The sequence below is a fragment of the Balaenoptera physalus genome (assembly GCF_965194825.1).
Source record: "Balaenoptera physalus genome assembly, chromosome: 17".
Taxonomy (NCBI): domain Eukaryota; kingdom Metazoa; phylum Chordata; class Mammalia; order Artiodactyla; family Balaenopteridae; genus Balaenoptera; species Balaenoptera physalus.
Window position 1 is genome coordinate 65,950,157 of NC_138895.1, and position 22,583 is coordinate 65,972,739.

General features: G+C 38.4%; 2 protein-coding genes across 8 annotated transcripts in view; one reads left to right on the forward strand and one right to left on the reverse strand.

The window, feature by feature from the left end:
- Positions 1 to 440: 440 nt before the first annotated feature.
- The window catches only part of TNFRSF11B (TNF receptor superfamily member 11b), a 28,160-nt gene continuing 6,017 nt past the window's right edge, over positions 441 to 22,583 (reverse strand). Inside the window, exons 2-5 of the mRNA XM_082433217.1 lie at positions 9,550 to 9,919; positions 5,527 to 5,718; positions 3,607 to 3,831; positions 441 to 1,662 (exon numbers count right to left, since the gene is read on the reverse strand). Of these exons, the coding sequence (XP_082289343.1) occupies positions 1,274 to 1,662; positions 3,607 to 3,831; positions 5,527 to 5,718; positions 9,550 to 9,919 (1,176 nt within the window). The 3' untranslated portion in view covers positions 441 to 1,273. The remainder of the gene's footprint in view (positions 1,663 to 3,606; positions 3,832 to 5,526; positions 5,719 to 9,549; positions 9,920 to 22,583) is intronic.
- COLEC10 (collectin subfamily member 10) overlaps positions 3,640 to 22,583 on the forward strand; it is a 185,617-nt gene continuing 166,673 nt past the window's right edge. For all 7 annotated transcript variants that reach the window (XM_082433240.1, XM_082433241.1, XM_082433243.1 and 4 more), the window contains exons 1-2: positions 3,640 to 3,776; positions 11,699 to 11,789. The gene's annotated coding sequence lies outside the window, so the exon portion shown is untranslated. The remainder of the gene's footprint in view (positions 3,777 to 11,698; positions 11,790 to 22,583) is intronic.

Consider the following 22,583-nt stretch of genomic DNA (forward strand, 5'->3'; position numbering starts at 1 on the left):
GATCCTTTTTCTAAATAAAGTAACGCTCACAGGTTCTGGAGATGATGACATAAACATATTTTGGGCAGGGGGCACCACTCAACCAAATACACCATGCTTCCAATTAATTTTTTCTTATTAAGTAGTGCCAGTTTCTATTACTTGCAACCAAAAGAACTTAAGTAGTTTGGTCTCTTGATGCTAGTGGCAGTAGTTATAAGTTGTTTGTGCCATCTGTATACTAAGCTTGACTTCAGAAGTTCTCCAACTTTAGTGTAGTAAAAATTACTTTGGAACTTGCTAAAAATGCAGGTTTCTGCCCTCCTTTCCAGAGTTTCTCAATAAATTGGTCCAGGAACTTCATTTTTAACAATTCCCAGATGGTCCTGATGATAAAAGAAAGGGAAAATTGTGAAAGCTCAGACCCATTCATGTCCCGTTCACATAAAAGCAAGAGGAAAAGCGATGAAAAATAATTTGAAAACTTTAATGATGTTGTTTATATAGTAAAAACATAAAATCTTTTAAATAAGGTACATTCAGTTTCTCAGAGCATCTAATATTCAGATAATTTATATTTCATACACTTTCCAACATTAAACAATTGACTAAATAATGCATTTTCTATAAAATGATAATTCAGTTTACACAGGTAAAAGTATATTACAAAAATACTCTACACAGGAAGAATGGCAGTACCTATTAGGAAATGTTACAAATGTTCTGTTAAAAAATATATTTTATCTCTTTCATTTGTCATAATAATAAACAGAATATATATTTTTTTCTTTCTAAAATTAAGTCTTACACAGTTTCCCTTCAGGATGGTAATATGTACAGACCTTATATCTGAATGAATATAAATAGCAAATACTATAATAGTGTTACAGATATATTAGTAACTTTTACAGAAAAAAAATGGCTTTCTAATAAAAGCCTCTAGTACAGCTGAATTCTCAAAGCTATTTAAGTTAGACATTCCCATGTTTAGTAAGGCACAATGGAGTCTAGTTTATTTCCAGTTGAATTACTGCAAGCAGTAACAAGGAAAAAAATAGTCAGTAGATATTGGACCAAATCTGTTAGTTGGATAAATTATTTGGGGTTTATTAAACTTTGGGGAGAGATGTGAGTTCTTTCTCCACACCACAGTTTCTTTTCAGGCCCTGTGGCCAAATCTAGTCCTTGGTGATGAGAAAGAAATCATTGTACCCTCCTCAAGCGCCTGAGAAACAGTTTACTCATTTATTGGATCTGGTCCATGGTGAGGAAACAGCTCAATGACCATTTCCGGTTATAAGCAGCTTATCTTTAATGATTGGACCTGGTTCCCTATCATTTCTAAAAATAGCTTCTGATATAATCTGTACATGGTGAAACTGTGAAGGAACCTGATGGTCTTCTTCAGACTCTGAGTGACAGTTTTGGGGAAGTGGTATGTCTTCAAGTGCTTTAGGGCATGCATCAGGCCCTTGCGGGTGTCTTGGTCATCATTTTTTATTCTCCAGAGGCTGAGAAGCTTCAGGATTTGATCACTTGATTTGCACGTCTTCATTGTTTTCTCAAAGTCTTCTGTCGTCACTTTCTTCCCCGGCAAGCTTTCCATCAGCCTTCGAAGCTGCTCGAAGGTGAGGTTCATGTGCCCAATGTGCCTCTGCACGCTCTTTTCACAGAGTTCGATATCTGCATAAAGCAAAAGCCCAGAGACATTCACGTAATCCACCTAAAGCCACCGTAAAACTACCCTGAGGCAAAAGGAGGTTCCCCAGAATTTCGTAACTTTAAGGATAACCTCCTCCTTTCCTTTTGGGGAGGACTTAAGTAATGCTAGTTATTTCTGAGAATTGAGTTAAATATTATTTTGTGTTACACTAGGATAATATGCTTTCCTATATTCTAGGCATCCAACACAGCTTTGTGAAAAGCCCAAATTTGGAAAATAACAGTGGGAAACTACAGACACACCGTTTTCTAAGAAAATTTGGAGAAATTAAAAGTGTAACCTTTTAGGAAAAACACAAAGTTAGCTATTTTATAATACAAACTTTCATTAACTGATACCCAACATATGTGCTATTTGAAGAATTAGGTCCTTCAAACGGTCTTTAATAAATAGCACCAGGAGATCATCAGCACAAAGGAGGAGCCGTGAAAACCCAATAATATGAGGCCAAAGAACAGTAGGATACACATGGCCTGGAGAATATTTCAGTAATGAGCTAGGACATAAACATAAGAGGGAGTAAATAACGTTTCTATTGATGACATGAGTCATTTATTATCTGTGGGCCCGAAGGCAAGTCTCTTCATCTTTCTGGGCTGAAATGTCCTCATTTATAAAATAGGAAATTCGGTCCCTTCCAATTCTAACAGTCTCTGATTCTCTCCTTCCCTCTCTTTTTGCTTCAGGGCTGATTATACTTTCAAAGAATACATTTTGTTTGCCAAAAACAGAAGACAAGTTTACTCTTTGCACAAGTGAAACCATTCAACTGTTAAAACTGTTAGTCGCCTAAGATCTTTTGCCTCAGTTTCAGATGTTTGAGGCTTTAAGGTTGCGTAGGACTCCTCAGTCATTTAACTACATGTGAAAAGCAGAATGGCTTTCTCCTTGACACTGTCTGCATTATGAAAACGCTCCCTCATTTTTTCTGCCATGTCCTCCCAATGCTAATTAAAGTCAGAACTTTTTCTACTGTGTATCCTAAAGCTTATGGTCCACACTGGATGAAACTTACTTCCTTTTCCCCTCCGATTCTCTCCCATCGTAATACACACACACACACACACACACACACACACACACACACACACACACACACACACACACACACACACACACACAGAGTTTCTAAAGGAGATTCTTTATAAAACTCTAAAACATGAGAGTACTTGGTTTTAACTAGCCCTTTTCTCCAAGAAGCTCAAACACTTTGCAGACCTTATTTCATGAATCCTCACGACATATGCTATTAAAATGGTAATCTTAAAATAGGCTGTGTTCAGATGCAGAGAACAAACGTATGGACACCAAGGGGGGAAAGTGGCGGGTGGTGGTGGTGGGATGAATTGGGAGATGGGGATTGACATGTATACACTAATATGTATAAAATAGATAAATAAGTAAATAAATTTTAAAAAATAAAAATAAAATAAAATAGGCTGTGTTGTGAGGATTAATGAGAGGATACCTGTAAGACACTTAGAGGCTCTCTGGAGAGAATTACCACATAAATACAACATAGTTTCTTGGTAGAAATGCAAAGTAAGATCTAAAGTGGTTAAAGAACTTCTAGATAGGCCAGAAGGGATGCTCCTGAAACTGCTAAGGGGATCCAGAGTCAGATTTCCTGAGGTCTAGTCCCGCATTTGAAATGTATTATCTCTCCCTTTAGAGAGACACTTGAAAAAGAAATTGGGGAGTAGAGGAGGTGAGAATAAAGCCTCACATGACTGCTCTAGGAATAGCGTATCCACTATCACTTGATGAATACGTTTTCAGTCCAACAATCATTCCCAAAGGGAAACATCATCCACACAACTAAACAGGTACATAGTCTTGTTTCTGTTGTATGATAAACAGGTGTTCTGATTTCTGATCGAGTTGTTTATTTCAGGTTACCATACCTTGGATGATCTTCTTGACCATATCTTGGTCTTTGTTTTGATGCTTCCATAACTTCAGCAGCTGGAAAGTCTGTTCTCGTGAGCTGTGTCGTCGTTTTATCCTCTCTATGCTCTCTGCATTCACTTTGGTGCCAGGCAAATTGTCTACCAGGACACTGAGCCAGTTCGGGGTAAGCTTTGTGGGAACAGCAAACCTAAAGAATGCCTCCTCACACAGGGTCATGTCTAAAGGAAGGTGGGGAAACCAAGAAGATTTACTCAATAATTGGATTCTTGGATGTCTAAGGGACAATAATAATAATAATAATAATAGTAATATTAAAAACCAACACAGTTGAGTTTTCCAGGATATTGCATGCTAAAATGAGAAGTTTGAATAAAATCAATCTTCTGTTGCCTGGTCTTAGTGGCAGATCACCAGTCCAACTGGGTTTATGTCCTTTTTAATGTTCTTTTAGGGCATTTTGTGGGGGGAGAGTTTAACAAACATCTAATAAGAATGTATTATTGCTATAAATAAATTACAGCAAAAATTCTATATATATAGCATAATGTGTATATATATGTTAATATATACATTAACATATTTTAATATAACTATGAAATATTTTGTTAAAGGTTTAGCTGGTGTCTACAGGTTACTTCAAGATCAATGTCAAATCACTGTCTTTAAGGGAGCTTGAAAAGTTATCTGAAATAGTGTATTATTTTCTGCACACACACAGACACATAGTTTACCTTTGGGAACAAGGATGGATACCGATGTATAAGCGTACATTAAGTGGGAAAATAATCAAACACAAAAACATGTCATTTAGAAAAGAAGTGCAATGGCCTGAGTGTCTGGGTAGGGTTGGTATATCCCAGGGATTAATAGTTTGATTTTGGATTCATTAGGTCTGGGTTTGAATCCTGACTCTGCCATTCAAGTTCATAAATTAACTTGAACAAACTTTACAGTATTTTTATAAAGATTAAAGCCCATATAGCAAAAATGTCTGGCATATAGTAAGTGCTCAAAGAATGATAGAAATAAAATTATAAATGAATTAAAGAGAATGTTAGAGGTCACCCTTCTTACTATCCCTTCCCTCGTTCCATTATTTAATAAGAAAGCAGAAAAGCTGAATGACTTATCTAAGATTTTTACAACACAGTGAAAGAATTTTGGAACTGGATTTGAATCTTCAATCTCCCAACCCACATTCCTATGTCTTAATATACTTCTATGTTGCACAAAAAGATGTTTGGGGAGAGTCAAGCTGATTAAATGCTAAAAGGTCAATCCTCCTTGGTGTGATGAGTCCTTGGTAGAAGGTCTGAGGTTAGTGTGGTGGTAGGAGTGGCAAGCTGAGGACAGCAACCTGATTAGTGCCATCACCAACATGAGGTACATTCAGGTAACTTGAGCTTGGAGCTACTGACCTTTCCTGAATAAAGAGTTTAAGACAAGTACAGGAACTTAGAACTTCCATGCAACAGATGCAGTAATACCACAGGTAACAAAGCCAGTATTGCATTTCTAATTTGTCATCTATGTATGTCACTATGCTTCTTTGTTGCCAATTTATACTTTGGTTAATAATACAGGTATTCTTAAAAGTGATAACAATGCATAGCTTAAAAAATTCTGCAGTTTGGACTCTGATCATCGAGCCTTAAACAAAATCTTTACACCACCCCATTCTCCGTGGGTAACATTTGATTCAAGTGTGAAAGCCAGGGTTTGGAGCATGATTGTGAGAAGATGGGAACTTTTCGAAAGATTTTGAGTTGTGGCTTTAGCGATGATGCACAGGGAATAGCCTTAGTTGGTTAAAATTCAAGAAAGGGAAAATATAAGTTTGACTAAGAAGGGCCGGAGGGTCTTGTATTCAACTCAGAGGTGGTACAAAGACTGATATTTTGAAACATAATTACCTATTCCACATTTGTGAGTCGATTCACTGTTTCCAGAACATATATTGTCATGCGTTGCATTTCCTTTCTGGGTTAGAAGGAGCCCAAATGCACTGCAATTTGTGTGCTTTCTACAGGGTGCTTTAGATGACGTCTCATTGGAGAAGAACCCATCTGGACATCTTTTGCAAACTGTATTTCGCTCTGGGGTTCCTACAGAAAATACCAAGCCATTTAGCACATTCTTCTCAAATACTTTCGCAGCAGATACCATCTTAACAGAGTTTGGATAAGATTTTTCACTTGGTTTTTACTGCTACTATTATATTGCACAGAACTTGAGGCATTTTCATTTTTCACTTCATTAGACAGAACAAAACTTCTAGAGTTAGACCCTTAGGCAGTCTCCCCTACTTGTAATACAAACACAAATGTGTTTTGTTGTTACCTACAAGCACAAAATTGGGGAGGAGAGAAAAAAAGGGTATGATGTTCAATTAGTCCTGCCTGTGCTAAACTGTCAGTAAGATCTTTTCGTCAACCATATTCTCCACACAATTATTCCTGGGAAATCATGAAGATAACTGCTGTGTAACTGCTGTAATATCATTCTTTGAAATCAGTACCCATGGAATGCCGCATCGTTAAATTCCAATCAGTTCCTACTGAAGTTCCTTCTTTCCTGAATCCTAATTTTGAAGCAACTCATAAGTATGCTAACCTTGAGAAGTAAAAATTTACAACATTATAATAAACTTTTGAAGGTGGCAATAAAGTTGACCGTAGACTCAAAAGCGTAAGCCTGCAGTTACATAGTAAATGGAAGATGATATACCATTTGCTTAAACTGTTGAGTCTGAAAAGAGCACAGTCGTTAAAATTCAGGGAAGGGTGACTGTAAGGGCATTTTATTTCATGGTGGAAAGATACTTGATAAATTTGGGGAAATCATTGGCAGGAAAACTTGAACCAGTCAACAACTAAAGATGCTATTAAAAATAAATATCTTCAAACCCTTGACTCTATGCCTGTGTAGATCATACATTGCAGTGTACTTGCATATGAAAATACCTCCATCTAGTGTAAGCTAGTTGAACAGATTTAGACTTTAATATTCAAATGTAGCTTTTACAGGCCAATTCTGGCTGACGCAAGATACCAAATACTAAAGGGACAAATGAAAGCTACAGAAAGTTAATAAATTTCATTTATTAAAATTTTCAACCTCCCATCTCATTGTATCCTTTACCAAAACCAGAAAAAAAGAGCACAGTGGATCGGTTTTAGTTTCAACTCTGGCTTCTTTCTTTTCTAAAGGGATTGATGATGCATTGACCAATAAAAATGACAGACGGTTGGCAGAAAAAAAAGAGAAGGGGGAACCATGCACGAAACCTTCGCATGTTAAATGCCATTTCCAGGGTTGCAGTGACATCATCTTAGGAACCACCTTAAAAAGAAGTCTATTTTTTTAAGTACTTTCTTGCTACACTCCTCTCCTTAAATGGGATCCAACTTGATGCCAAGTTCTATAGTATCGTAAGCAGAAGTATTTGGACAGAGATTCCATGGTATTCTTTCATTGCTAATATTCTGGGGATAAATGGTCTTGGACATCTGGATCCAAGTCTCCCTTTGCCAACTGCACAAAGAAGAATCTTGTCGTTCTTCACATACATGTTGATGGCTTGGGTGTTCTCATGTGTCCCAATGAGAAAGTCATAGGTACGAGACATTCTTTCAGGTAATTTAGCCTTTAAAGTTCTTTACCAGGAGGAATCCAGGAATTATAGAAGGAAAGTTTCTTAATGTATTTGGAGGCTTTATGTAATGACCTTTCTGAAAACGACTCCCCTCTTCTATGATTGATACAACTTCTTATAAAAAGATGTATCCATCTAAGTAAATGATTTTGCCTTATTAATATCAACAGAAACATACAAAGTACAATCTGGCAGGCAAAATGTGAAATTGAATGGCAAGAGGAGTTCTGCTTTTCAGTGGAGAATTCACCATGCTAGCCATAAGCAATTACATAAGAATTACAGGACTAACAGGATGAAGTACAGTTGATCCTTGAACAATGGTGGGTTAGGGGCACCAACAGTCTGCACAGTCGAAAATCCCATTATAACTTTATAGTCAGCCCGCTGTAGTCGGGGTTCTGCACTCACAGATTCAAGCACCTGGGATCGTGTCGTACTGTAGTATTTACTACTGAAAAAAAATGTGCATACAAGTGGACCTGCGTAGTTCAAACCCATGTTTTCAAGGGTCAGCTGTAAAATATGGAGAGGAGAAGACAATCTGGCTTCAAAACAACAACAACAAAGAATGATTATTAAATACTTTTTAGAATAACACTACAGAATCTTGCCTTGTCTTTGGACTGGAAACCTCGTATTTTCCATGAGGAACTCCTTTGTAGGTTTCTAGGGAGGGAGCAGTGAGTAAATGAATAAATGTGTACCTTTGTACTAAGTCTTCTGGCTGCCTGCTTACTTCGTTCTACAAACAAATTTTCATGCTTATGTGAGAAAAATCCTTACTACTTCCATTATTTTTCAGAACTTTCTAGTTTCCAAGCTGCATAGCCCCTGCTTAATTAATTTTCCTACATATATAAATTACTGAATTGAATGGATCTGTTTCTGTTGGATGGGCTTCCCCCTCTACATCTTGGCTTAGCTTTTGAGTCCCAAAGTATCATCCAATAAAAGCTAAGAAGTGTCACCAATTTCTTCCTCAGATACTCATACTAGAGGCATTTTAAGGAACTGTCATGCAGTTTGCACCTTCTGTGATTAATTTTATAAAATTCACAACTTAGGAAACTTAGTAGTTCAATTTTTGAATATGTTTCCTTTGTAGGCCTTTAAACCTAAAATGTTTATAATAATTTAGACTCTATATTACAACTTCTGAAAGTCAAAATAGTTACGAATAATTAGCATCCTCAAAACCAATGACTGTCAACCAGGGGTGATTTTGCCATCCAGGGGACATTTGGCAACGTCTGGGACATTTTTGGTTGTCACAACTGGGGGAAGAGTGCTATTAGCATCTAGTGGCTAAAGACCAGGGATACTGCTAAACACTCTACAATGTGCCAGACAGCTGCCCACAAAAAGAATTATCCAGCCCCCAAACGTTAGTAGAGCTGAGGCTGAGAAACACTGCTTCAGACTGTGTAATTGGAATCTGTACCTATTACTGCTGCCTCCAGAAAAGTAAGTGAACACTCTTAATTTTCCCAGGCCAGGAGAGCATGCAGACTATACCGAAGCTTCGTGAATGTAGCAAAAAACAAAACAAAAAAATGGGTTGCAACTTTAAAAAATTCAGTGCACACTGGCCTTAACCTATGCTATGCAAAATGCAAAAAGAGAAAGTACTTTGTTTGTAGACAAGTACTTACCCTTGGCTTGACAGTCTGCTTTGTCTAAGATAAAGAATAAGCTCATTGAAGAGACGCTGCTACCATCTTTATCCTCCCAGACACTCAACTGCCATGCCAAAGGAAGAACTAGCTTCATTTTTAATAATGAACTGCATTTCCCCTAGCCATTCTCATTTCTTACATAATTAATTATAACTACCCATTGTTAGCATGCCAGAGCCTCATTAATATCAGCATAATTACTCTCTTGGTATCAATTAACATTTTTGATGTTTGTCAGAAAGCACTGCAGTTTGCAGCTCTCCATGCTGAAGTGAAACACAGAGGTACAGCTCAGCTATATACAGTGCAGCTCAGAGTGTGTCCCTTTAAGAAAGAGCAATCAATCATGCATCTCATTGGAGAGTGATTTGCTGCATTTGAGATTTGTAACTAAATTGCCCCTTAGTGGCAAAGTGTTCCTCTGAGGAATGGTTCTTTGGCAGCCATCCAGGCACATAGTACATACCTAGCAGGTTCCATTACCTTTGCAATTTGCTGTCCTGCAATGTCACCAGGACAAACGTGTTCCCTTAACCTTTCCCTACTACCTGACTTTGTATGATGCTAATGAATTTGGCCACATGTTGGAAGCGGATGCATACCAGTGTGTAGCACTCCAAATCCAGAGGGACAGCTCCTATGTTTCAAGCAGAACTCCAGCTCCAGGTAGCGCCCATCCTCGCATTCGCACACGCGGTTATGGGTGCGATTGCACTCCTGCTTGACGTACTGCAGTTCCTTGCACACTGGGCTGCAGTACAGACACTCGTCGCTGGTGTGCCAGCTGTCTGTGTAGTAGTGGTCAGGACAAGGGGCACACAGGGTCTTCCGCCTTGCTGTGCAGTGCTGTTTTAGGGAGGTGCCAGGAGGACATTTATCACACATCAGCTGACGAGAGGTTTCGGGGTCATAATGAAGGTACTTTGGAGGAAAGGTTTCCTGGGTGGTCCATTTAATGGAGATGTCCAGGAACTAGAAGGAGAAAGGGAAATCGTGGCATGTTAGCATGGAAATGGGGTGGTCCTTCTGTGCAAAAGCATCATTAACCTCAAAGAGTCCTTTAATACCTGAAGCCTCATGCCCTTCCTGCCTACTGAGCTACAACCACAGAAAGTGAGTTCAGAAGCCATAATTCTTGCCTCTAAGTAGCTTAATCTCAAAGACCACGATGGCAATAGCAGCAAAACATATTAAGTAAATCTAGCTCATAGATGGCTGGAGTGGAAAGCTCATCAGAACAGAAATGATTACACTTAGATGCACCGCTAAATAACCCATGTGCCCTGAGTGACACTTTACCTCCCTGGGCTTCAGGCTTATCGCTAGATTAGTGAGTTGGGTGAACTAGTGGTTCTCAGAACAGCTATACCAGAATCACGTAGACACCTTGATAACATGTAGATTCCTGAGATTTATATCCCTAAACATTCTGGTTCCACAGATGTGAAGTTGGGGCTGGGGATTTAAAGATCTACTGCTGTGATTCCCATGTGTGGAGCCCATACGCAATAAATATAATTTATTCACTTGATGATAGTTATGTCCCAGGCTCTGTTCTGGGCAATTGGGATACAGTAGTGAATAAAATAGTCAATAAACTCTGTCTTATGGAGTTTACCATCCAACTGGGGGAGTAAGAAAATAAATAACAAATTACACATAAATTATACATTAGAAAATAAGTGTTGTAAAAAATGATCAAGTAAAAAAGATTGGAAATATGGAGGGGAAGGTGGAGAGATTGCAAACTTTAAATGGGGTGGTCACAGTAGCATATTTAGGACGAGATGATATTTTTCTTTTAGTTTTCCCGTTCTAAGATGTAATGATTCCAAACATATGGTAAAGTAAACAGTTGGTGATTACAGTCATTCCGATCATTCATCCACTCATTCAACAGATATGTACTGCATGCCTACCAGAAATATACCAGAAATATGCTGGTGAGTAAGATACGATCTTGGGACTTCCCTGGAGGCGCAGTGGTTAAGAATCCGCCTGCCAACGCAGGGGACATGGGTCCGATCCCTGGTCTGGGAAGATCCCACGTGCCATGGAGCAACTAAGCCCATGCACCACAGCTACTGAGCCTGTGCTCTAGAGCCCGTGAGCCACAACTACTGAGCCCACGCACCCCAACTACTGAAGCCCGCGGGCCTACAGCCCGTGCTCCTCAACAAGAGAAGCCACTGCGATGAGAAGCCCGCACACCGCAACAAAGATCCAATGCAGCCAAAAAGAAAAAAGAAAAAAGATACGATCTTTGTCTCTGTGCAGCTGGTAATCTACTGGAAAATTCCTAGAATTTTAAGACATATTTCCTCCATAACATCATATGGTGCAGTCTTGAATCTCATAGGTGAATGATGTCTAGAAAATTAAATGACTACCTCTCTTAAGGTTAATTGGGAAAAACTTCAGGGAGCAGGCAGGGTTTCAGAGGTTTCCATCCATAATGGCCGAAGAGCTGTGTGCATAGGAGAAAGAAGATTTTGCAGGCAAGAGTGCTGCTTGGGAAGGCAGCTCCAAATGGGTATTCTATCTTGTAGTCTAGATCTCAGAAGGTCTTCAAGGGAACACTGAAGCAGTTCTTCACACTAATTAGAAGAAAAAGTGTTGTTTGTGCGTAGGGGTGGTTTGTTTGGGTTTTATTGTTTGTTTTTGGTACAGGGATCAACACTGACTGTTTTCAGGCTTTGGGAAGGTGGCAGGCCAAACACAATAATTTTTTCCAAACTCTCTTCTTTGCAGAACTCAGGAAATCTCACAGAAACCCATTGACCTGGAAAAAGTGTGCCAAGCAAGGGAAACAGCACTCCCTTTTGAAAGAGGAATAACAAAGGTAAAGAAAGGCCTTTTTCATAAGCATTTGGGCATTTTAATAAGTAATTCTATTCACTTCTTATTGGGACATGACAAGGGTCAGGGATGTCTGGACCTAATATGAGCCGATAAACCAGATTGAAAGAATAAAATATCTCACGTAGGGCCATGGACTTTTTAACTGAGAGGAATTTTCAGAGTGCTGTGATGTAAGGGACTCCTAACCAGCAAAAAGTAGAATACAGTGCAAAACCGGGGCTGCTTAGGTGGTATTTTCAGGATGCTCTCATGACCCGAGGGTTTTGGGGAAAAGTATGTTCTTGAATTTCCCTGGGGTTTTCTATTGGCTCAGATAAACTGGGTCAACATTAGGAGAGAGAAGTGGACCAGTAACGAGTGCAAGCTCTGGTTTGGTATGGATTTTTCAGAAATAGATGGAAACTATTCATTCAGCACATATCTATTGAGCATCTACTGTGTACCAGGCATTGCGGAAGATCTTAGCATATGGTGGCACACAAAACAAAGATGCTCTTCAAACTGCTCACAGTCTAGTGAGGAGGCAGAGACCATAGAAGTAAAGGAATAAATAACTACAAATAACGATCAATGTTTTGAAGGAAATGAAGCAAGATGAACTGACTTTGTTGCTTCTTGGTCATTCGAATCATATTATGCTATATTTTTCAAGGCCCCTGTGTGGGTTTGGCTCCAATATTTCTAAAATATTCAACACTAGGCAATGAAGTTTTCCTGATGCAACTCGCAAAGACACAGGAAAGCAATGAAAAATGCTTTTTTTCTCTTGATTTTCAGTTTCCTGAAAAGCCACTTTTGAGGGTTCTGTTCCTTCAAGAAGCTCAGCTCAGAGGTGCATAGGGATGCCTTTGTCTTGCTTGCTGCTGCTGAGCGAGCCCCATCCTGGTAGGGCTAGCACTCCTGAGACTTACCCCCGCCTGACTTCCCATCACCCCCCCTTTCTCACACCAACATGGCTCATTTACTCATCGGCTGACCCTTTTCTCTCTCACCAAGAAGTGATGAGGGTGAGATGGGAAAACCGCACAGATGGTGCTTGTGTTGCTCACTACAAGCAACCACACAAATGCAAGACCTGACCAAGAACACTGATGCCATTTGTATTTTTCTAGGCAGTTGGACATGACACTGTTGGTTTCCTGAAACCATGCTTAGGAAATTAGTTGCCATCTCTTCAAAATACAGGGAAGCTTAGGTGAAACGAATCCACAGAGAAAAACAAATAAATCAGGTTGACTTAAGGATTAGAGAGCAATTATAACGGTGAAGGTCATTTCTCCTCGGCTACCGCATGGAATGATCGTATATATTTTTTAAAAATCGGAAAGCCGTAAGGAACTGCAGACTTGTTTTCAGCAAGTTCCATGGGCCTCTGTGTTTTATTTGAAAATTTTCCACTTTGGTAAAAAGACAGAACTCTGTGTGGCCAAGATTGGATACTGAGTCTCCCTATCTGGTTAGCCCCAATTCCTGCACCGAATTTCTGGAACCAGTTATTGGACAGAGGATGGGCAAAATTAATAAAGCTCTTCATCTCAGTCCTCTCTCTCACTTTCTTCTGCCTTTCCTAGAAAAGCAATGAAGAAGAAGCCAAAGGAGGACAGAGCCTCTTAACACTGGCTCTATCTCCTTTGCCAGCTGATAATATTTGAAGTCTAAGAAGAGTTCAAAAATAAATTTTTCTGTGAAGTGCATAACATAACCACTGATGAATATCTGCAAAAGCTAGGACACGTACATAGGTGTCTCTGCAGAAGCATAAAGTGCTGTCTGTAAAAGAGGCCGGTCTGTTTTGGGTTATGCTTGATTTTTAGAGAAAAATTAAATGGAATTTTCTCTCCATTTTTTCTTTCTTCCTCTCCCCATTCCCTATCCGTCCATCCTCTGGTGTAGACCCCTAATCCTTGAAGGGAATCCAAAAATCCTCTAATCTAGTGTTTCCCACCAGTCCAGGAATCCTTCCTGAAGCCCCCCGTGTCTCTTTTCTTGAAAGGACAGTTCAGGCTCCATCTGTAGTAGCTTTGTCCCTCTCCTCACCTTCCATTTTTCTTTTATGTTGGACTGTGTTAAAGAATGTTCTCTTTCAAACCCAACCATCTTTCCTCATCTATCAAATATTAGCAGGTGATGGTCGTGGGTGAAGGTGATGGGTGGGCTGAATTAGTTGTTCTCTGAAGCATTTTCTGGCTCTACCATTTTTCTTTCTATCACTGTAATATTGACAGAGTTTAAGTAGCCAATGAACTTGGAAACAAATGTTTTGCTCTAACCCCCCTCCTACTTCTTGTTCCACTCTTTTATTTGTAAAACCCCTTTTGACAATATTTTGCTTTACTGTGCTTCACAGCACAATATATGCGTTTTTTACAACTGAACGTTTGTGGCAACCCTGTGTTGAACGTCCATTGGCGCCATTTTTCCAACAGCATTTGCTCACTTTGTGTCTCTGTGTCACATTTGGGTAATGCTTGCAATGTTTCAAACTTTTTCATTATCATTCTATTTGCTGTGGTGATCTGTGATCAGTGATCTTTTTCTTTTTCTCCTGGCCATGCCACGTGGCATGTGAGATCGTAGTTCCCCAACCAGGGATGGAACTCGTGCCCCTGCAGTGTAAGCACAGAGTCTTAACCACTGGACCGCCAGGGACTTCCCTGTGATCAGTGATCTTTAATGTTATTATTGCAAAAAGATTACGACCTACTGAAGGCTCAGATGACAGGATTTTTTGACAATAAAGTACTTTTCAATTAGGGTATATACATTGTTTTGTAGACATAATGCCATTGCACACTTAATAGGCTACAGTATAGTGTAAACATAACTTTTATATGCACTGGGAAACCAAAAGATTCATGTGATGTGCTTTATTGTGATATTCCTTTGATTGTGGTGGTCTGGAATCGAACCCACAATATCTCCAAGGTATGCCTATACTGCAGAACTCTCTTATCAACCTCCAGTTCTCAGATTCACCCATGCCTTCCATTCCCTCTGTAAAACCAAGGGCTGCCCCAGCATGCTGAATTCTTAGCCATGCCTTCTCCTTTAGCATTCCAACTCCCATTTGCTCTCTTAAAAAAAAGTCAGTTGTATGTTTGCTGCTGACTCTGTTGATGCTCATTGTATGTATGTGTCTGTATATGCTGTAGTTGTAACTATAGTTAGGAGACTCAGATATTATGTAAACCAGTAAACATGGGCGTGAAAAAATTATTTTTCTATGAAAAGTAAATTGAATGCTTGGGGGATGACTTGATAAAGGTGAGGCATGGAAAAACAAAACAACAACAACAAAACCCTACCATAGAATTTGAGGTAGCTGAGACAACTGCAAAAACAAAATGGGGAAAACATCCAGAAGGATTATATGATCAATTTATTTCAAAAATGTCTTTAAGTTCCAAAACTGAAATGGATGGGCAATACATTTTAGATAAGGGTTTTGTAAGAAAGACAGCATGGGACTCCAGGTAGCCAACACAGATTCTAAGAAAGGCCTTGACTATATCTCAAAATACAGGTGAATGAATGTTTATTTAAATGTTTTAAGTCAAAATAAAATATTTAAGATATAGGTATGTAATTTTTATTATTAAATGCTTTAACTGATCTTTCAATTAATCACATAACTCTTAGGCCCAAACATAAAATTTCTAACAAAATTCCCCATATTTAGGAGTTATATGGTAGTAGAAAGAAAAATGGGCAATATGAAGGTAGAATTCTGTTTTGTCTATTCCATTCTAACAAACACACATTAAATCTCTGTGCCAGGCGGTGAACTAAAAAATAATCTTTATAACACATTGGTTGGTACCTACTTTATGATGTTTTACCATTATCATCATTAAGTCTCCACAAGCTACAAAATGAGTCTTAGAATGACCAACCATCCCAGGTCACAGTTAATTAGTAGAGGCAGAATTAAAACCCAGAGCACGTGCCATAGAATACTATTGTTTGGCCGAATCCTTTAACATTTACTAAATGCTCTAACTTATGCTGTAGCCTTCATGCATAGTCCAAAAGTAAGCCCTAAAATGCTAACTTTTCATTCAGATTCGAGAGCATAGTGTTAGGAGATCACGAAAGTGAGAAGATCAACCAAAGCCTTCCCAAAGTCTAGATGAACTGATGATGATTTTTCTTTCTTTGTGCTAAGACTAGCTATAGTCCAAAGTTACTGAGATGGAAATTTCTTAGATGACAAGTGATTTCACTACAGCAGGCTACCAGTATGTGCTTCTCCTTAAAGGATACAAGAATACACTTCCTCCAGCAAATTTATTTTTGCATGATGCAATGCAGCCAGTCGCATACCACTGGGCTTGCTCTCTCTGGTATGCAGAACCATGAGTGACCCAGTGGGTTTCCGTTTATGGAAAATTCATTAAAAGGAGCCCACACAAAGCTTGAAATAACTACTTGGTTTGGGAGTTCCTTTTGTGATCCCTCGTCATGATCTTTGCCGCAGAAAACTATTTGAGGACTATCCAGAGTTAGCTAAACTTCTGGTCAGTTTGGAAACCATAGTATTTTACAGTTCATCTTAGCCAAGAAAGGAAACATTCAGGATATATATCATGGTGAGTTTCCTAAAGATCTCTTGTAGTATAAACTATAAAGCTTATTTTTTTTTAAAAAAAAAAACCTCTTTTCCTATGAAGGTTAGTTTACTTGACTTTCTATAGTCTTATAGTGTAGTAACTTCTTTCCTATTTCCTCCATTCCTTAAATAATTTATCTATTCATTCATTCAGTGAACACTTATTGAAACAATTACTATGCTCTGGAAATATTGTTAAGCAATGGGGTTGAATAAGTTAATGTTCCTGTTTGCTAGAACATTCATCCAAAAGCCTAGGCTGATGTAAAATACTCATAAATCACTGCAAAACAATTGGAGGTAAAACAGAGGAAAAAGAGGATCAAGAAAAGGCTCAGTAGAGAAACAGGTCAGAAATGAGGAGAAGCTGACATTAGACAGTGGTAAGGAGGAGAGGAAGGGATAGGTATGATATATTAGCTGATTGCATGGGGAGGGAGGTACTAGAAAGAGCAAATAGAGAACATGCCCATGAATTCTGACTACTAGATATGTGGTGTTGCCGTTAATTACCAACAGCAGGAGGAGGCAACAGTTATGGAGGAAGACAAGGAATTTAGTTTTGGATCTTCCAACTATGAGACTCAAGTGATGATGTCGAGTAGACACTTAACTACATGTACTGGGTATTCAGGATAAAAACGCAGCTGAAGACACAGATTTCAGGGTTATGAACACATGAATGGCTCTAGAAACAGAGAATAGGATGGCATTACCCAAGGATATTGTACATAAGCAAAAAAAGATTAAAATGTTAACCTTTGGAACCTACAGACATTTGCAAGATGGGATGAAAAAGAGGAGGGAAAAAAAAGTAGGGATATCACAGAAAGTTTCAAGAAGAATGCTAAATGGATAATGTATAATAATATCTAAAAAGCATACAGCTTTTAGATCCATTAGATTGATGTGAATTAACAGGAGCACTTTTAGCTGGAAACCTGCATACCAGGGTTCCAAGCTCAGTTCGACCACCAGCTTAATAACCCTTGGCCGTTATCTTACCTCTAAAATGAGAATAATCCTTATTTTATCTATCCCTATACAATTGTTTTAAAATTAGTAAAGGGACACAAATAAACTTGGTAAAGAATAAGATTCCAGACAAGAATGAGTCATTATTACATATGCTAATTACATAAGAGGTGGGAAATGGGGGACATTTTGAATCAGACTCATTTTAGGAGACATTTTGAAGTTTCTTGTTCAGTAGGGAGTAACACACCTAAAATATGCCATAAGTCGATTATCTATCCTATTCTTAATCATCTCCAGGAAAAGCATCTCTGACTTGTTTTTAAAATCAGTTTCAGTATCTTCCCAACTTGTATCACTTGCTTGGTCTAAGTAAAATATTTCAAGGCAGTTCCACAGATTTGATTAGAGGGCTCAGATAGAAAAGGATTTGTTTCCATACACCTTAAATGCTTAGCATGGTGCTTATACGTAGCAAGTATTCAATGTATCTATTTTAATTTTATTCAATTCAATAGATATTGAGTACCTACTATGTGTAATTAGGATTACTGGTGATTCTACAGACATAGATAAATAGCCTCCATGTAAAGGATAAATTTTCAAGGACAAGCACAAAATCTGCAGTTTTCTCGTCTGTAAAATGAGAGTGATGACAGAATTTGCTTAAAGGAAGATTTTTTTTAAGCATCTTTCATTTTGCTTGACATTTTGCATGTACTGTTCCATTTGTATTTAGCTTCTATTTTAAAGGTAAATGTGTAAAAAAGCAGGTAGCTCATTTGAGAGGTTTATCTCCTGCTGCCAGTTCCCCACCTGAGGGTCTACCACTGCTTAATAATTTCCACAATAGCCAGGATTAGGTCTCTAGGTAAGGATGTAGAGCAAATGCGTTAAATCTGTTCATCTACTAGGAACTGATTTGCTGCCAACAGCTTTTGCTAGGTAAACAGGAGAAAGGAAACACAAGCAATTATGATTTATTAGATGAATCACTGGGCCAAATTTTACATTCTTTCGCTTCCCTTGGGTCTGAAGAACTGTCTCCAGGTAAAACTTAACTTTAAATGCGTTTTTTTTGGTTCCCTTCAAGAAGTTTCCTTTAGTTGTTTGGAGGCTTTTTAAATTAATTAGCAGTACCTTGTTTATGTTTGGAATCAACCAGAATTGTCAGAACAGATTTGCTTATGAGGCTTGTGCTGCTTCAGAGGAGTTTTACAGATAATTAACATTTGATAGATTAACAAATAAATGAGAGACTCCCTAAGACAAAAGAACTTGTAATGCAGGTAAACACTTCAAACTTCCTGAGGGAGATGTGTAGAAATCTCCCACATTTTGGATCTCAGATCTTAATATTTCTTCTCTTGGACTTCTATTAGTCACCAGATTTGAGATATAGTATCAATTCTGAAAATTTCAACTCAACAGCAGGGCTGGTTGCAATTTTCCTTATAATTATGTCCATTCAGGCCCACTTGACAAGCATAAGGGTGATATCACTAGTTCAGTTTTCCAGCTACAGTCCTTGGCATTTTGAGCTCAGAATGGGCAATACATTTCAGTATGTTGATATTTTACAACATCAGTTTTTAAATTCCATTTTATATCTACCTTTCCTCAAAGATAATACATTGCTCACATCATCCTATGAGTCAATCTGGTTGCTAATGATCTAGATCGAAGCCCAATCAATAGATGGTCAAGGGCAGCTGGTGAGAGAAAGTTAGAAAAAAACAGACATGGTGGTTATGAAATGGAATAGAAACTAGAAATGGAAATGGAATAAAACAGGATGTGATTTAAACATGTAGACATTTATCTTGTGCCTACAACATGCAAAACATCATACTGGAAGCCCTGGGTGATATGCTGAATAATAATAACATAGTATATTATAACATCATTACATAGTAGGCTCTATACTGAGCCCTTTCTTCACATGCTATTGTCATCCATCCCCTCCAACCGCCTCTGAGGTGATAGTATTAACCCCATTTTATAGATGAAGAAACAGTCTCAGAGAAGTTGAGTGACTTGTCAAAAGTCACAGAGCTAGTACACATCTAAGCTGGGATTCAAATCCAATCTTGTCTGAACCTAAGCCTTTAACAATTGACTATTCCCCCTGGGAACCTGCAGTATTACGAAGGAGATGGACATATAAATGATCACCTATGACACAATGTAAAATTCAGTAAGATCTATATTTTGTCTATCCGTTCATACATCCATCCATGCCATCCCATCCCGTATCTGTCATCTATCTATCTATCTATCTATCTATCTATCTATCTATCTATCTATCTATCTATCTATCTATCTATCTATCTATCTATCATTTATCCCTGTGAATAAATTCTTCTCTCTCTTTGGTCCTGGAATGCAGCAGTTCACACAGCCTCTCTGGAAGATGGTCTTGTGAGACTGAGCAATCAGTTGCACTTTATACTAAGCAGCGGCTTCTCAGTGATGCACCCCCTTGAAGTTGCCTTCCTTCCTTTTTTGCTTACTCTTCTTTCGCCGCTCTTGCTTCCCTAGGATTGCACTTTTCTGATAAGGAGCTAAAATATAAAGTGTTTGCCTCATGCTCTATGCCCTAATGGGTTTGGACTTAGAATTCAAGTCCAGTAAGGAGACCAGGACATTTAATTTCAACAGAAAAAACAAAGACAGAAACATGGTGACCCCCTCCAGCTGAAGGAGGAGCTGAAAAAAGGATGAAAAAATACATTGCAATCACTTTGACCAAGGATATGACTCTGAGCCGCATCCCAGGACATTCTTAAACCCGGCAGAGAAGAGAACTCTGGTTGAAGGAACCCAGGAGCTTTGCTCTGCTTTATGGGTATTTTTCACTGGACTCAGCTGCTAGATGTAAGCTCCTACAGGACAGAAAAAACTTCTCAGCCAGGTCACCTTAGGGAAACTTACTTAACTTCTCTGAACCTCAGTTTCCTTGCCTCTAAAATAGATACCAATCTCCGCATTAGAGGATTTTTGTGAAAATGAAGGCTGTTCGCATTGCCCTCTGTCCAGGACCTAGGATGATATAGAAATTAATATCTGGAACATGGTTGGTTTGCTGTGAAAGAGGGAAAGAGAAAAAAATGTTGGGGGTCATATAAGTGCTCCTATGTGGAAGTGACTTCTATCATTTACACTCACAAGTCATTGCCAGAACTATTCACACCCCTACCCCCTTCCTCCCCAGAGAAAACTAAGAAGTACAATCTTAGCATGTTTCTGGAAGGGAGGAGAATGGAAAATGTTTACAGACGGCACTAACGACTACATCATTGTTCAATAACCATCACTCGCACTTTCTAGTTGACCTTTATTTTAGCACAATCTAGTTGATTTTTTTCCTTTTTACTGGGTGTTAGAAGAGACAGGAAACAGTGTGGGAGCAGAGGGATGTGTCTGACAGCCCATGTAGAGTTCCAGTGCAGTATTTAATGGTCATGCCAACCCAGCCATTATCACGCTTATTTCACCTGAACGTTTGACACTTATTCCAAAGAGCGGTATGCAGTTGTCAAGTACTTCCTTGTGAATACAGATTGAAAACTCTGCTCAAAAGGAGTCTAAGGAGATTGCTGGTGACCATAATTATACCGCTTTAGTCAATCCTGAGAGTATGTCTTGGACCTGGCTTCTAACTATATGGGATATGAAAATACACACATTAATGGCTTCTATGCTCGCTGAAGACAAAAAGGACTTGTTTCAGAATGAAAAAATAGTTTTTGGTTTAAAAGAATATTCTGTGATCCTAAAGCCCAGAAGTCTTGCTACTTAAAAGCAGGAGACATTTCAAAAGCTGCTTCCTCTTGTGATCTCATTGACTTAAACAGAATTTCTTATAAATGAAACCAATTGGGCAGAAGAAACTTTGACAATTGCAACAAAATAGATTTTTAAAAAATATTTCTTTGGTATACTTTTTCATAGATAACTAAGTCCATTTAATTTTTGTATGTCTGGAATATTAGCTAGTATATACTAAAAATTTTTTATTCATTTTTTAATGACAAAGGCTTAAAACTAAAGCAGACCTTCCACACATCACCTGGTCCAACACCCCTATTTTAGAGATGAACAAAGTAAGACTCAGAGAAGTGAAGTCACTGACTGGACCTCAGAGTCTAAGGCAAAACTGAGAAATAAGATCCCTTGCTTCTTGTCTGCTGTTGTAGAGCTCTTACTGTCATTACACCTCACAAATAAATTCCTAAGTTACTTTTGTTGGTGTTGGTGTTGGTGGTGAAGCCAACTGATGGTGGAGGGGGGCTTTCTAAAGAATAAGGTCTTGATATCCATATTTTCTAAGAATAAAATAGTTTTTTTGAACAAGAAAGTACCATTACATGGCAAGGGAGATTTGGGGATCAAAGACCAGAGAAGAAAACTGAATTTACTAAAGGCGGTCACAAAGCTTAGATGAATTACTATCTTGTTTTAAATCTAAATTCATCTTGACACATATTTTCCTACTTTAAAGTTGATTATTTAAGAGGCTCTTATAGAAAATGCTTCCAAGATGCAGACTAAATTGTAGGGAAAATCCTAAGGCAGTAATTTTTAGTTTTAAAGAAGATGCTTCAAGGAAATTAAACAATGTTTTCACAGTATTAAAACTATAATACTAAAGAGATGGATTTTTTTAAAATCCCAATAAGAAAGTAATAAATCAGGGCTTTTTGGAGCACACTACTTTTTTGGAAGTATGACCTTCAGAAATGACCTTTCATTTCCTCCTGCATCTTCTATCCATTTATGGTCTGGCTGATTCAGGTGCTTCTGAGAAATTAGGGTGAAAAAAAAAAACCTACCCAAGCACCTGGAAAGTTATGTCACCTTGTAGTTGAGAGAAACCATTTTAGTGTGTCTGTAGACTGTTCTGGCCTTTGGAACATTCATTTAGCAAGGCCAGGTAAATGTGAGAGGGAGTGGGTACCACACAGCTTCTTACCTAATGTGTTGTAACACTATTCTTATCCCTACAACTGTCTAAAAGAATTCTTTTTTTAGACTTTCTATGCTCGTTACCCCAAAATAAATATTCTGTGGTAGTGAGTTCCAAAAACTAATTACATGTCACATAAAAATACCGTGTGTATTTCAAGTTGGCTATACCTCACTCTTTCTTCTTGCATAGATAGTTTACAGATGTTGCTAGGATTTCTG